Source organism: Pectinophora gossypiella, chromosome 4 (genome assembly GCF_024362695.1).
Source record: "Pectinophora gossypiella chromosome 4, ilPecGoss1.1, whole genome shotgun sequence".
Lineage (NCBI taxonomy): Eukaryota > Metazoa > Arthropoda > Insecta > Lepidoptera > Gelechiidae > Pectinophora > Pectinophora gossypiella.
Genome location: NC_065407.1, coordinates 11255517 through 11269738, shown reverse-complemented (window position 1 = coordinate 11269738; position 14222 = coordinate 11255517). Strand labels below are relative to the sequence as shown.

The 14222-nt window shown below is 39.0% G+C and overlaps 1 protein-coding gene across 1 annotated transcript in view; it reads left to right on the top strand.

Moving 5' to 3' along the window:
- The window catches only part of LOC126366447 (eye-specific diacylglycerol kinase), a 120328-nt gene that overhangs the window by 84152 nt on the left and 21954 nt on the right, over window positions 1-14222 (top strand). The window contains exons 6-10 of the mRNA XM_050009555.1: window positions 6927-7130; window positions 9566-9658; window positions 9954-10083; window positions 10333-10639; window positions 12962-13130. Coding sequence (XP_049865512.1) covers window positions 6927-7130; window positions 9566-9658; window positions 9954-10083; window positions 10333-10639; window positions 12962-13130 — 903 coding nt within the window. The remainder of the gene's footprint in view (window positions 1-6926; window positions 7131-9565; window positions 9659-9953; window positions 10084-10332; window positions 10640-12961; window positions 13131-14222) is intronic.

Below are 14222 nucleotides of genomic sequence, written 5' to 3'. Positions count from 1 at the left end.
ATTTATATCTTACTTACAGACAAGTACACATATACATCCACTTGTAAAAGGATCTGCCATAATCACCACGCTTTGTGCGCGGAATATCCGGTAGTCGCGTCACACGAGATCCACAGGAAAAACGGAAGTCATTCCGTTGTATTTCCGTAATCCACGGAAATACGCGGAATTAATTTGGTTTAACATTCATACATAATATATAGGTATTATACTCACCCTCGTAATCCTTAATGGAATAAAGAGCCATAAATGAACAGAAGACAACTTACAGCCACTTTTGGTAGAAGTTTTAATTCAAATATGACGAACCCTATGGTGACAGGCAATCAACCCATCTCCTCTATATAATGGTCTATGGTTGTTTGGTTTAGACGGATGATTATTATGACATCCATTTTTACCGACTTCAAAAAAGGAGGAGGTTCTCAATTCGACCGTATATTTTTTATGGCTACGAACTTGAAAAAAAAAAACACTCTCTGTATTAGTTTAACCTCCGGGGTTACAAAGGATCATGAATCTAGGATGAAACTAGTTTGTGGCGCATGACCTCCTATAAATCTGTGTACTTATAAAAAAATAATCTACAGATGTGAGGGTTTGTCGCTTGCAGAGGATCTGGCAAGTTATGTGGCATTTCATGGTTAACCGCGAGATTTGTATACGCACTTCACTCAAACGGAATGATAGTTGAGTTTGAGTGATTATTGATTAGCCATCTGTGTCGATTAGTATACGAGACTCTTTATCTGTTATTAGTTAACCGGTCATAAGCTTATAATATTTCAAGGCTGCTTTTTACACGAGATAGACAGTCTGAGCTTGCTCCGTTACCTTTACTGGTAAGCTAGTTGCTAGGCTTAAATAGACTAGCAACGGAGGGTGAGGTAATCCAAGCTCGCATTGGTGCAGAGCAGAGTGTCCTTTCTATATATATAGTGTTATTTTGTACTCTATGCTTTTGTGCCAATAGGGTAGTTTCCAACTAGTCAAATCAGTTACTTTTTACTAAATTTCTACACGAAATTACTATGGAATTTGTATGACAACCTATGACGTCATAGAAAAATGTGTCAAAATGTCGCAGTTATTATTACATTTTCTTTTATTAAAACTCATAATTAAGTCAAATAGAAAATAGAGACCGTTATTTGTCACTTTTAGATCTATCTTTATTTAGTAATAAGAATTTCATAATTGTTCTTTGACCTAGGAAACTACCCAATTAATAGTCCATTACTGGTGGATTTCATTATAATGTTACTTACCTAAAATAAATATTATTTATCGCAACATATTTTTCCTTTCATGTGCGTACATATCTGACCAGTTTTTGATAAATCTTTTGAAACCGGTTGATTGTAGTGAAAAATAATTTTATTTTCGAATTAATTGAAGTAAGTTACTTCTTTTCATTTCATATTATGTTATTTCGAAGATAAAATTACCTTTTCTTTTTCATGGTTCCGTTTCCAGCAGAATCGTTTCCTTTGAAAACTAAAGTAGCATTACCTTGCGTAGTTGAATTACAGACGGTAGATAGAAAATAAGATATTATCCAAGTAATTGACTTTAACTTGGAACTGCAGTGGTATTCAATATTTCAATTGAAGCAGGCAGCTGGTTTGAATAAAGAATGTCTAAATGAAATTATTTACAGACGAATGGGTAAACTGCACGAAAGGAAATACCAATGAAATCTGGAGCAACATAATACAAATCAATAAATGAAATAATTAAGTTACGGCTTCAAAATTAAATAAGTAGCTAAATGTATAGGTACATACAACAATAAATCAACGCGTAGTCACCCCTTTCATTTGTACGGCTGCCATGTGTGGCGGCTTAGTGGCTACGAGGGCGCTACGATCGTAGCCATTCGTAGCTCGTAGCACGCCGCGTTGCCGGGCCATTATTTGCCTTAATAGCAAATATTTTATTTCTAATGTGACCTTAAACTGCGAATAAACCTGTTTGATGTATCACTTTGCTCGGCCAAAAATATTAGGGTATATCAGGTCCTAAGTTGTCACAGGTGCGGATGTTTTTCTACACGAAATCTCAATAAAGATACGAGTAGTGAGGTAAAGTTATTTCTCAGTAGGATCGATGGAGTTTCATAATAAGTACTTATATCTAGATCAAACAAAGCGAGACTTGCTTTTTCAAATAGTCACTCGCCCTTAATCAACAATACTATGGACAAACATATTTACTATCCAAAGGTATTTTCAAGGACAAACATTAATATTTATAATAATGTTAATACAATGTATACCTTTTGTTATTCGGACTTAGTGAATAGAACGGTAAATAGAATATCTTGATTTATACACGCTCTATATGTAAGTCAGATTAAAAAGTCCCTAAGTGGACTTAGAACCTTTTGCGACTTGGCGCATCAAATAGTTTCATGTGGAGCCCTGGAACGTCTGGCAGGGGTCGGATTACACGACTCGCCAATAAAGCTTAAATTCGGTCACAACTTTTTGTTTCAACAGTTTCATGACGTGTTAACTAATCAGGCTTCTTCTTCCCTCATGTGGGTTGTCACCTGACAACTCTTGAGGTCGGTCGTTGACCTCAATGACCGACCTCATCAACCCAGTTGGCAACATAGCTTATATAATGAATACGTACTTACTTACATAATTAGAAGCAGGATCGACTTAAAGTACACTCCAAAGCACCAGCGAAGGATCATCTTACTTTCGGATAATCGAGTGATCAGCCTGCAATGTTATATCCGTGTTTTAAATTATATATTTGTTTTGTATTTGTTAATGTGGTGTCCCTTTATAATAAACGTTTCTTTCTTTCTTTCTTTCAATGTCATAAACAAACAAAAGATCACAAAGTGATTTTTCTAATTATGTCCCAACTGGGTTTCGTACTCGATAATCCGGGTCGTAAGCCCAATACCATCAGCGCTTTTATCAAGCTAATGGGACCACAAGAATCAGTAACGGTATCTTTTTTATGAACTTATTTTCCTGGTAAAAAGACTAACGAACTTGTTACTAGTGGTATCCTTCCTTGTTTTATGTCAGAAGAGTCATAAAGATCAATATAAACTAGACCAATAAACAAGTTATCTTATTAGGTGGTGTATGGAGGTTTGTGTAAGACTTGATAAAATATATTTCATCTGACACATAAATGAGGAAGCCAGAGAAAATTGCAAGCAACAGGTGGAAATGAACGTAATGAGGCCCAAGTGGGAGAAGAGAAATCGCAAACACAGACAATTTTCTACGGGCTTATTGCACCGTGAATCACCTAAAAAGGTGGGATAGGAAATTTTCCGCTAATATCCAAAAGGGCATGCTAGAAATACACCGTTTAGGAGAAAAATTGTATTACGCTGAACCCTCGTTACGGCTAATGTTCTATTTGATTAGGTTTGCGACACTTCCTTTTTCAGTATGACTTAGAGCAGTGGTTCCTAACCTGAGGGTAATTACCCCCTCAGGGGTAAAACGGAGATTCTAAGGGGGTAACACGGGATGGCACGAAATAGTATTAAAATAGCAATAAACAAAATAATAGCGAATGCAAAGCAATTTCAAATTTCAACCTTCACACTAGTTAACTCCGAGATTTATATATTACTTTACTAGTTACCTAAACGTGCATTTTCTCACTTACATAATCAACATATATTCTTTTGAATTTGTGTGGTTTTAATTATTTTAAATTAGGGGTAAACTCATTTTTCATACTTGTTCACAGGGGTAGTGACATTGAAAGGGTTAGGAACCATTGACTTAGAGGGTTATTGAGCAGGTGCTACATATACCCATCCGTAAAATAGGTAAAATCATGTGTGTTATCCTTACACACTACTTAACTTAATATAATGTGTATTACAACATTGATTGCTATTTATATAGTAGGAGACCTACATAGGTGATAGAAGTCAAAGTTTGCAGACAAGATTGGTAACTACATTCTAGTTCAGCTCACAAACTATCGGACAGATTTTGACAAATGACCTGGTACTTGTGGCTGTGGGTGACTTGCCTTGGATATTAATACCAGTTCATATATAAGTATCTGGTACCTCTTCTCTCTGGCGGCAGACTATGATGCTTATAACCTTCCGTCGCGTAATGTACCTTTTGCAAAATAACTTTATAGACCTAACCCATAAATTATGAATAACTCATTCCTTTTTCTCTTGTGTGGGTTGAGAGGTGGATAACCAACCTTATCAACCCTGGTGTCCGGGTTACAATTGTGCCAAAGGTCAAAGGCCCCTGACATGACTCATGTAACGACCAATTGCATACATCAGTAAGTAGTAACCGTGACCAACGGCTTAACGTGCTTTCTGAAGCACGGATCAACTTATTCCTAAAGTATTAATAATGTTAGACGCGTAGTCATTATAAGCGGGATGTAATCGTCTAAGGAAGACTTATATTCTTTCCAGATCAGGCACGTCATATAGAGATACAAGCATAGAGATAGTCTGTGTGTGTATATACAATCTATATATCTTTTTGAGGAACATGGCCTGGAAAGTCCTTAATTCTACTAAAAAGTGAGTTAACTACATCGTATATTTAATTATGGCCAATATGAGCTCATATAGTTACCTAACTCGCGTGTATAATTTTGCACGGCAGCGTAATATGTTGCAAACGAAGCGAGGGAGTTTTAATCTTTTAACAATGTTAATTTTAATGATATTAAACCTCTCGTTAACTTCTGTTTATATCGAGCTTTCGTACTGTTTACGTTGCAGTACGTCAAATACGTTATTTTGTTTAATGCTCTTCTGAAACGTCAACTCTTAAATTACTTGTGCCTCCTAAAAGGCTCCTACTTACTCGTAAAGCTAACTTTGAAGGCCGGAATATTTACAGCTAAAAACGGAACTGTATTTTACAAATCAATCAAAGAAGACTAACCAGATTTAATTTTCCATACAATCCAATATCCATCCAATACAATCTGCACCTTCAAGTCGTTTAGAAGAAATATATTTTTTCTTTTTTCAGATACCTACTAATCTTGATTTTCCTTTCAAAATATTTTAAATTTGAGTTGATTGCAAACAGCTTAATGAGTTGAGAAACACAAAAATTCGTATAACGAGGTTTTGTATTAAATTCCTATAATAGAAATTAACATAGTGATATAACTAAGTAAGGGTTGTTCATTTATTATGCGCAGTTATTTTCCAAGATAACATCGCTCTGTATATTAGACCAACGTAAATAAATAGGCCACATTAAAGTACTTACTAGTTCTTTTTTTAAAGTCCAACAAGGCTAGGTAATATCTTCTTTTTAAATAAAACAACGTCATTTGCACGGAAACAAAGGGTTAAAAAACGGGCCCTTGTGTGTTAATGAATTGTATTTTTATTCGTAGGGTATTACTTACAAATTCTCGAGTCTCGTTCGTTTTCACCCCATTTTTGTTGTTCTTTTTAACGCGGGTTTATTATGCACGGTAATATAATGTTGAGGGTGTTCCGAATATAGTTACTCGCTATGATTTGTAAGGTGGTCGAGCAACAGGGCAAGAAATTGTAATTTCCTTGTCCGCCATTAGCGAGTTTCCCGGGCATTGTGCGGCGAGCGGGGCGGACGCGGGGTGGGGGCTCGGGGCGGGGGCCGCTGGCTGTAGTTGAATGTAAGATTAATGGTCGAGGCGTCATTACCACCACGATGGACTGTCATTGCCACTGTTGACAGTACAAAAGCCTGTCGGCGGGTTCATAGTCGCGATCATTAGCTAATCGCAACAAGTTTGAGATTGTCTTTACAATGTTCCCAGCGTCTTCGGTTATTGTTCCGTAAACTTGAGTTTACCAGTGTTTACTTTACGGCGTTTCGACGTACTAAATGTGGGGGGCTCTTGAAGTTTCGACTTCGCTAATAAAATACAACCGTTTTACTTTAACTGCCCCTTTTTATAAAAAAGTTTTTACGTCAGTAACAGTATAATGTGGAATACAACTACCGTCGAACATACTTCACTGGATTATCTTATGACGTGTTTACACTCAATTTATTCAACCATCTACATTTTGTTAGAGATTCTTCTACAAATGTTGAACCCTTATCATGTCAGCTGTCATATTTGGCTCGGTGAATTTATATGTTTACACAAATGTCTCGGTCGAGGTCAAAAACGCCACGATACACTTTATTGAAATCTAGCTAAGTATATTTATTTACGGACAACATTATATTTATATTAGTAGACAGTATATTTGTGCTTACAAAATAAATGTCCATAAGTATATAAAAGCGGGTCGGAACAAATTGCGTTTTGATTTATGAACTACCTGATAGAATCGTTGGGGAGTATCGATCTGTCGTTAATACGTCTATCATTACCGGGAACTTTATCATGTTATATTTTAATGATGTATAATGAACCATTATTTTGTATGGGCGATCATTCAAAATTGAAAGCTGTAAAAAAATATAAAACAGGGTATAATATAAGCCCCACTGCTCTATATATGCCTCCCCTAATCAATAGGAGGAGACTTACAACTTCGTAGTAATATTGCAAGTACCTAGACAAAATAAATGATAAATATCTTCCACAATATGGAGTCAATAATTGCATCGAAATAGATCAAATCAAAACCGAAACCGAAAATGCTTTCAATACGCTTTCTGCATACTTACATGGTGTTACATCGCATTACATCGCAACAAATACTGAGGGGGATGATTCAGATCATGATTCTGAGGTGATATCAAGTGGATTTTCCTGTCGGAAAATTCATGAATATTTTAGTGTTTTTTTTTAATTATTTTCAACTCAGAATCATGGCTTGTATCATCTCTCAAAGTTTTCGTTACGATGTCACTAACACCCTGTATGTAATTTATCATGTATATGTGCGGTAGATCTTTACGGCTCCAGAATAAATTAAACGAAAATATTTGTTTCAGAAACACGGGTCTCGTATGAAATGTTCTGCGTGCAAGATCGTCGCGCACACAGCGTGTATAGACATTCTGATGGATCGCGTGCAGTTCACGTGCAAGCCCACGTTCCGCGACGTGGGCGTAAGACAGTACCGCGAACAGACTATCACGCACCATCACTGGGTCCATCGGCGCTCTGAGAAGGGGAAGTGCAAAGCTTGCGGCAAGGTGTGTCTTATAGCTGGTCGAAATTCGCATCGTGCGTGTACGTACGAACACGCAAGTGCAATCCCTACCTGCCAAGTACTACTAGAGTAAGCAGATGTGTACACTGAGTAAGAGTTGGGAGACATAGAAAAGTGTTCCTACCTGTACGCACGTATCGTTTGCGTTCGAAAATACAGCCCAATTCCGACTGGCTAGATGCTTTAAGTTTTGTGTTTGTAACATATTTGTACAGCGTCAGTTTGCCGTGCACGAGCTCGTTTCATTACCACGCGTGCATACGTACTCTTCATATCTGTTAATAAATTGTGTGCCACTAACAAAATATTTGTATTCATCGCGCCGGTAGGTTAGACTGTGTGTTTACAGAGAGCTTCTACGTATATCATAACGGTGGGCTTCAGTTGTGTCACAGTGGGAAATTTTAATTAAAGTGGTTACAGCTTTGCCCTATGGGGTGCAATTAAATCGCCGCGTACTGGGCAATAGTCGACAAACAATGCATTGTTGTATCCATATTTTATGTGTGGGATATAACGACTGGATTGTCTATTGTCTACTTTATTTTTTACACAAAGGCATGTTGCGATTTTGGTGCAGAACATTCCCCAATATATTAAAACAGAGTTCACTAACCGTGATATAAGACTTTGTAAATTTAATGAAAATGGAAGTAATATAATAAAATAAGACTGCAATTTATATTAACTTACGTACCTAGATATACCTACGCAGTTTAATAATGCAGAAAAAAAGCATTCATTGCAATAAAAATAATCACTGTGAATCTGGAAGATAAAACGATTGAAATGAACTCAATTCCACGTAGCGTAGGTAGAATAGAATTGCTCATTAGTATTTAACCCGTTGGCGGCGGCGGGTGGGCGACTTCTGCTGGCCCAGCGGCGGCTCTACGGCAACACAATTCCAAACTTGCCTCGTGGACAGACAAAGCCATTAAATGAAAAGTCCTCGGGCACTTAATTGAGTCTTTAATAATTGACAGAACAAATCGATCGTACACACCCAGATCGCTATCTGTTAATGAGTAAAGTTTTCCCAGCAATGTTTGCATGCGTAAAATTCCCCGCAGGATGCCTCGGGTAATAAATAAAAATTGAGTTTGGTTCAAAACTTTACAGGTACAAAGGCATGATGTCTTTTCGCAAAGTATTTATATTTTATTTAGTTAAAATTGGAAAACGAGTCTCAAACTTTCCAAAAAAACAATATGTACTATATGCAAAAACATTAAAAGCAGGGAAACCACAGAACTTTACAAACATGAATAGTGTTATCGTGAACATGCTGTTTTAGTTGTGGCCGACGTTGCATATTTTGTGCGGCTGCCTCTCGTGTCAAATATTGCGGCAGCCACGCAATTAAAACTAAACTCAAGATTAACTAAGTAGTTGGTACCCCTAGTTCTCCCCTAGGCTCCATTAAATTAACTCTCCAAACTTTCCTCCGAACTTTGAACTTTTCAGTACACACTCGTGACCTGGACTGTTAAAATATGCTAACTCATGTAAAAAATCTAAAACAACTCCCGTCGAAGTAGGTACTCAACCCCCTCATAAACCAGCTTACGTTCGGTCGCCCGTTGCTTCTAGTTAGTGAATACGTTCCGACACGTAAAGACGGTAAAGTCATGGAAATGAAAATGTAAATCATTACTAAGACTCCCGGCAAGCGTGCAATCTGTCTGCCAGATGGTATCATGAATGAGTCATGCGGTGCGAGCGGGGTCGCCTCGCGGTCGCGAGTCGCGGCGACTGGCGACCGGCGACCGCCCCCGTCGTCGCACCGCGCCTGCCGCACCGCGCTGTCAACTTGACTTGAAATGATTTGCATTTGGCTCGCATGCGACACGTGACACGAGTCCCGTCACGACAAACGACAACCGACACGAACGCCACCACCCCAACGCGAAATTAAAACTTCATTTTTAATGATGTGTTAGCATATCGCCTAACGCTTGCACGATTTTAAGTCGCAATAAACGAGGTTTCTAGGTTACACTTCACACTGTTGCTCTCTCGACTCTCCCCTATGTAATATTCACATTTGCAAGACTAGCTACCTAAAACGTTTAATATTGGCGTGTAAGTTTACTTTGTTATTTTCCTCAACTTTGTACTTATTTAAAATTTCACAAATGAGCACATACTAGAAAATTTGCGATGTTAGAAGCTACTTAAAGACGCTCCAGTTTAAAAGCTCCAGTGTGCCATTTTCTCCGGAATCTCTTTTATTAGCAACGTGCAGTATAATGTTTTCCTTATTGTTTATGTTCATTATTCAATCATTATTTACGGGTTGCTATCATTTTTTGTGTTTTCGTATAATTATCTGTGTTATTTTAACCTCATGTTTGTTTTCAGTTTGCTTTATTTTGTGCATGTATTGTATGTGTTGCATGGTTGTTTTTTTGTCAGTCGCTGCGGCGAAGATGCTGTGGCTGGTGCTTCCCGAGTGGCCATAGAGTAGAGAAGCCTGAAATAGGAGATAACTATGAATTATCCGACCGTGTGCGTATAACCTGCCTTCAAGCCAGGTGGTGGTGTTGTCTTATAGGTTATTTTTAACTAGGTTCTAATCCACAATGTTAATAGATTTACCATTTGCGCTAACAAATACACTATTATAACTAAGATGAATCACCATCGGAAATTAATTACTGCTACTTTCATTAACTCAATGGATTATTGCAATGATCAAAATGAAGGAATTCGTAACTAACAGACTCTGAACTAATAGACGACATAATCAAAACCGATTAAATTCCGTGTCTTATTGATGTTTTTCGTTCACATGTGTCAACAGTCTTTGCAAGCCAAGTTGTCGTTCAGCTCGAAGGAGATCGTGGCGCTGAGTTGCTCCTGGTGCAAGGATGCCTATCACAACAAAGAGAGCTGCTTCAACCTGCAGCGGATAGGAGAGGAATGCGCTTTAGGTACGACACTTTAACACAAATATTTCACCTTTTTTGTAATACAATACAAGACAATATCAAACAGTGGAAAGGACCAACTTCAACAGATTTACTGCTACTGATAAGCATTTTCCCACGCAATTTAAGGGCGTAGAGACGATCTAAAGAAAAAAACGCGAGTTTTGTTGGCGCACACGCGCCGCGTTATTGAACGTCATAAATATTCTAGGTTCATATGCAAATATAAATTCAAAATATTTATGCCCCCAGGTTCACAGTCCAATATAATAGTCCCACCGTCCTGGATTGTCAAATTACCACGAAAAGGCAGCTTCAAATCCTCCTTAAGGAAATCTCCAAAAAAGAAAAATGCTTCAAAGAAAAAAGGAAAAGACTCAAAAAACGAACACAAGACGTTTGTGATAAAACCAATTCCAACTGCGAATGTGCGGCCGGTCCTCGTGTTCATCAACCCGAAGAGTGGAGGCAACCAGGGAGCCAAGTTGCTGCAGAAGTTCCAGTGGCTGCTCAACCCACGGCAGGTCTTCGATCTCACTCAAGGTGGACCAGGCCCGGGGTGAGAACAAACACCATGTTTTTTATTACATAAACACCCGATGGAGCGCCATAAAATGAAAGCGATAAAATTTTACACCAATATTTTTTATGTACTTACGCCACAAAATGTCTTTAAAATAGCGTTAAAAATTGATGTTTCCATTTTCATTCGGTTCGTACACAGTATGTTTTTAATTAGCTATATTTCCGGTCATTGCTTTGTTAAGAAGCCCTCTCAGGGAATGCTGAAAAGCTTAATTGTTGTTTGGTGCTGTTGTTGTTTGTATGTTATCTTGCTGTTACTGGAGGTAAGCGTATTTTGAGAAAATTTGCTACATGAGCAATGTGCAAGGTAGTAACGAGTCTGCGGAGCGCCGGCCGCGGGCGGTGTGCTACTTGACGGCTGAGCCCAGTAATAAAACAACCCCGGGGGAATTGAGGTATCTGTGCAAATTCCATTTCCCTGTAATAGAACCAATTGGAGCGGGGCTTAAAAAAGAATATCTAGTTAGTATCAGATCTTCCAGCAAATGTAATCGTGAGATCGTTGCGACAGTAGATACTGCACCGCTTTCCGGTGGGATCAATCTTGCTCTGGGTGCACAGATATTTCAGTGGGTTTTAAAGTCATCATGAGTATAGTATGTAAGTACTTTATTTAAACAGCAATCTGAAATAATTCAAGTTGGATAATTACCTGCAGTCGTATCGCCCGGAAGATCTTTTCCTCTTACAGAACTTACACATACATACCTAAAAGTTATTGTTAAGTATATTATGAATTATTGTTAATAAGTAATATTATAAAATGAAATGAATAGTAGGACAGATTTGTCTATTTTTATAACGTTTACTCTAATTCGAATGAGGCTTATACAGAAAATGCCATTGGAAAAGATCGGAATATTGGGAAATTCGGTTTTTTCGATTTTTCTATGAACTTGCAACGAAAACCTTAAAATTATAACGACATTGTTTTGTTTAAACCATGACACCGTCTGTCGGGCGGGTCAGCTAGTCCTAACAGTTACCTACCTACTCATTTTGTATTTTTGTTGGCGACTTGACTTCGCTGAAAAGTATTTGAAAAGAGCAAATGGCAGCTGTGATCCTCCGGGCGATACGAACCCGGCCCGGGCGGCGGCGTAGCCTGCGGTTGCCGTCGCCGCCGCGCCCGTCAAAGTCAACCGACTAAACGATTAAAATCTACGGACTGTACGGCCGCGAACTAGATGATAGCGGACAGCGGAGCGGTGGCAGCGAGCCACACGAGCGCGCGAGTTATGTCATTTTATGCCTTTAACTGGACGCCAGTGGCAGTCATCAATAACACTTCAATGATCTATGCATTTGAACGCTCCCCGCGTTGAGCGACCCAGCATCCAGTGGCCTCATATTGAATCGCTGCCGTCGCCGCTCCGCTGTTCTCTGTCGTTTAGTTCGCGGCCTACCAACTGCACCACTGCCACATTTTTCCGTTTAGCGAAACGATCCCGAGAATTGCCGGCCTAATGGGAATTGGGAGACAGTTGCCTCGCCTCGTTTCTAACAGACACTAAAGCTCTTTCGCCATTTATCAACGGATTTCTACGTTGACGAGATTTGCCTCCTTATGAACAAAATATCATCAATCTCTGTTTCTTACTTGGGGGGTCAGTTTGGTACTTATAAATAAACAAGATCTGTAAGTCAAATAGTTTGGGAGATGTTGATAACAATGTAATTTATGATGTCAATCGCTGGAACAAACAATATGTACGAACTGACTTTGTATTTTATATCAGAAGAAAACTACTTAAATTCACAACGTAATAAATTGACGCAAGTAAACAGACGTTTCTGTAATATAGCTGAGATAGAGCCAGATGTTAGCGCGATAGAAAGTTTTGGGGAAATTCATTAATTTAAATCTAAAATGTCATTATAACTGATATTAGATCCCTCATTTAATGAGAGACCTATTTTAAATTAACGATTTTGAAACCAGATGATTCCAAGGCAGATTGTGAGAAAACCTTATTACCATTTCGACGAATATTACTTTTGCTTGTTTTTTGTGTTGTGGCGTCCATTCGTAATAAACAATTTCTATACTATTTTAAAGAGAGAAAGAAAAGAAAGAAACATTTATTACTTCCGGACACCACAGACACAGATAGACAGGCACATTACATTCAACACACGCGACGTATTAAACGTATGAATACTGGTCGATGACGACCAACTGCATCCATATACTTAGTACCTACCTACTCGAAAAGTTGAGATTGAATGCTTACGCAGTTCCAACTATTCACCTATTGAATATGCATATGTATTTGTATGTATATGCATGTCACAGGCTGGAGCTGTTCCGGAAGGTGCCGAACCTCCGCGTGCTGGCGTGCGGCGGTGACGGCACAGTGGGCTGGGTGCTGAGCGTGCTGGACCGCATCGGGTCGCGCCCGGCCGTGGGCGTGCTGCCCCTCGGCACCGGCAACGACCTGGCCCGCGCACTCGGGTGGGGTGGGGTGAGTCCTCTATACTCTCTTCATGTATAGCGTTAGGGAGACAAGGTATAGTGGGCTAGGTGCTGAGCGTGCTGGGCTAACAACAGCTTTGCCCGCACGCTCGGCTGTATGGGGTAGGAAACGTCCAAGCGGACATGGGGTTGACAGAAGCGACTGCCTGTCTGACATTCCAATCCACGTAGGAAAACCAGCCCAGTTCAGGTTCATCATCATCAGCCCATTAACGTCCCCACTGCTGGGGCACGGGCCTTCCCTATGGATGGATAGGGAGATCGGGCCTTAAACCATCACGCGGGCCCAGTGCGAATCGATGGTTATTAACGACTGCTAATGTAGCCGGGACCAACGGCTTAACGTGCCTTCCGAAGCTCGGAGGAGCTCGAGATGAAAACTTTTTTTTTGTGGTCACCCATCCTATGACCGGCCTTTGCGAAAGTTGCTTAACTTCAACAATCGCAAACCGAACGCGTTTACCGCTGCTGCAGTACAGGTTACGGTCACGTAACTCCGAAAAGATTTCTTGGGAATGTGGGTTTCCTCATAATGTTTTCCTTCACCACTGAACATATGATAATCATTTATGATTCAAACATGAATTCGAAAATAAATTCTAAAATCATTGGTTTTGCGACTTCAAGTCGAGCGTTCTTCCAAATGGGCGACCATGACTCCACTGCCAGTCCAAAGCAATATTTTAATATAATGCTAACCTCTGTTACAATCGTGACATAGATTAACTGAGGGCTCGAATGTTCGGGTCTATTTAGTCCCACAAATACAAAATCGTTGCCCGTTTATCAATGATATTAATTTGGTGGCAATCATTTGTACGTACTAGTTGATGACCTCAGAATTTCTTAATAATTATTTTTATATTTCTCATAAAGATGTAATTTTATATCAATTACGTAACGCAACACTGATTTCTGATAACAATACAATAACTCTTTATTGCACTTAAATCACATATAAAAAATAGTATTATAATTAAATTTGTAGTACAAAAGGCGGCCTTATTGCTAAAGTAGCAATCTCTTTCAGGCAACCTTTAGGTATAGGATATGAAACAACACAAAACACTAACAACACACT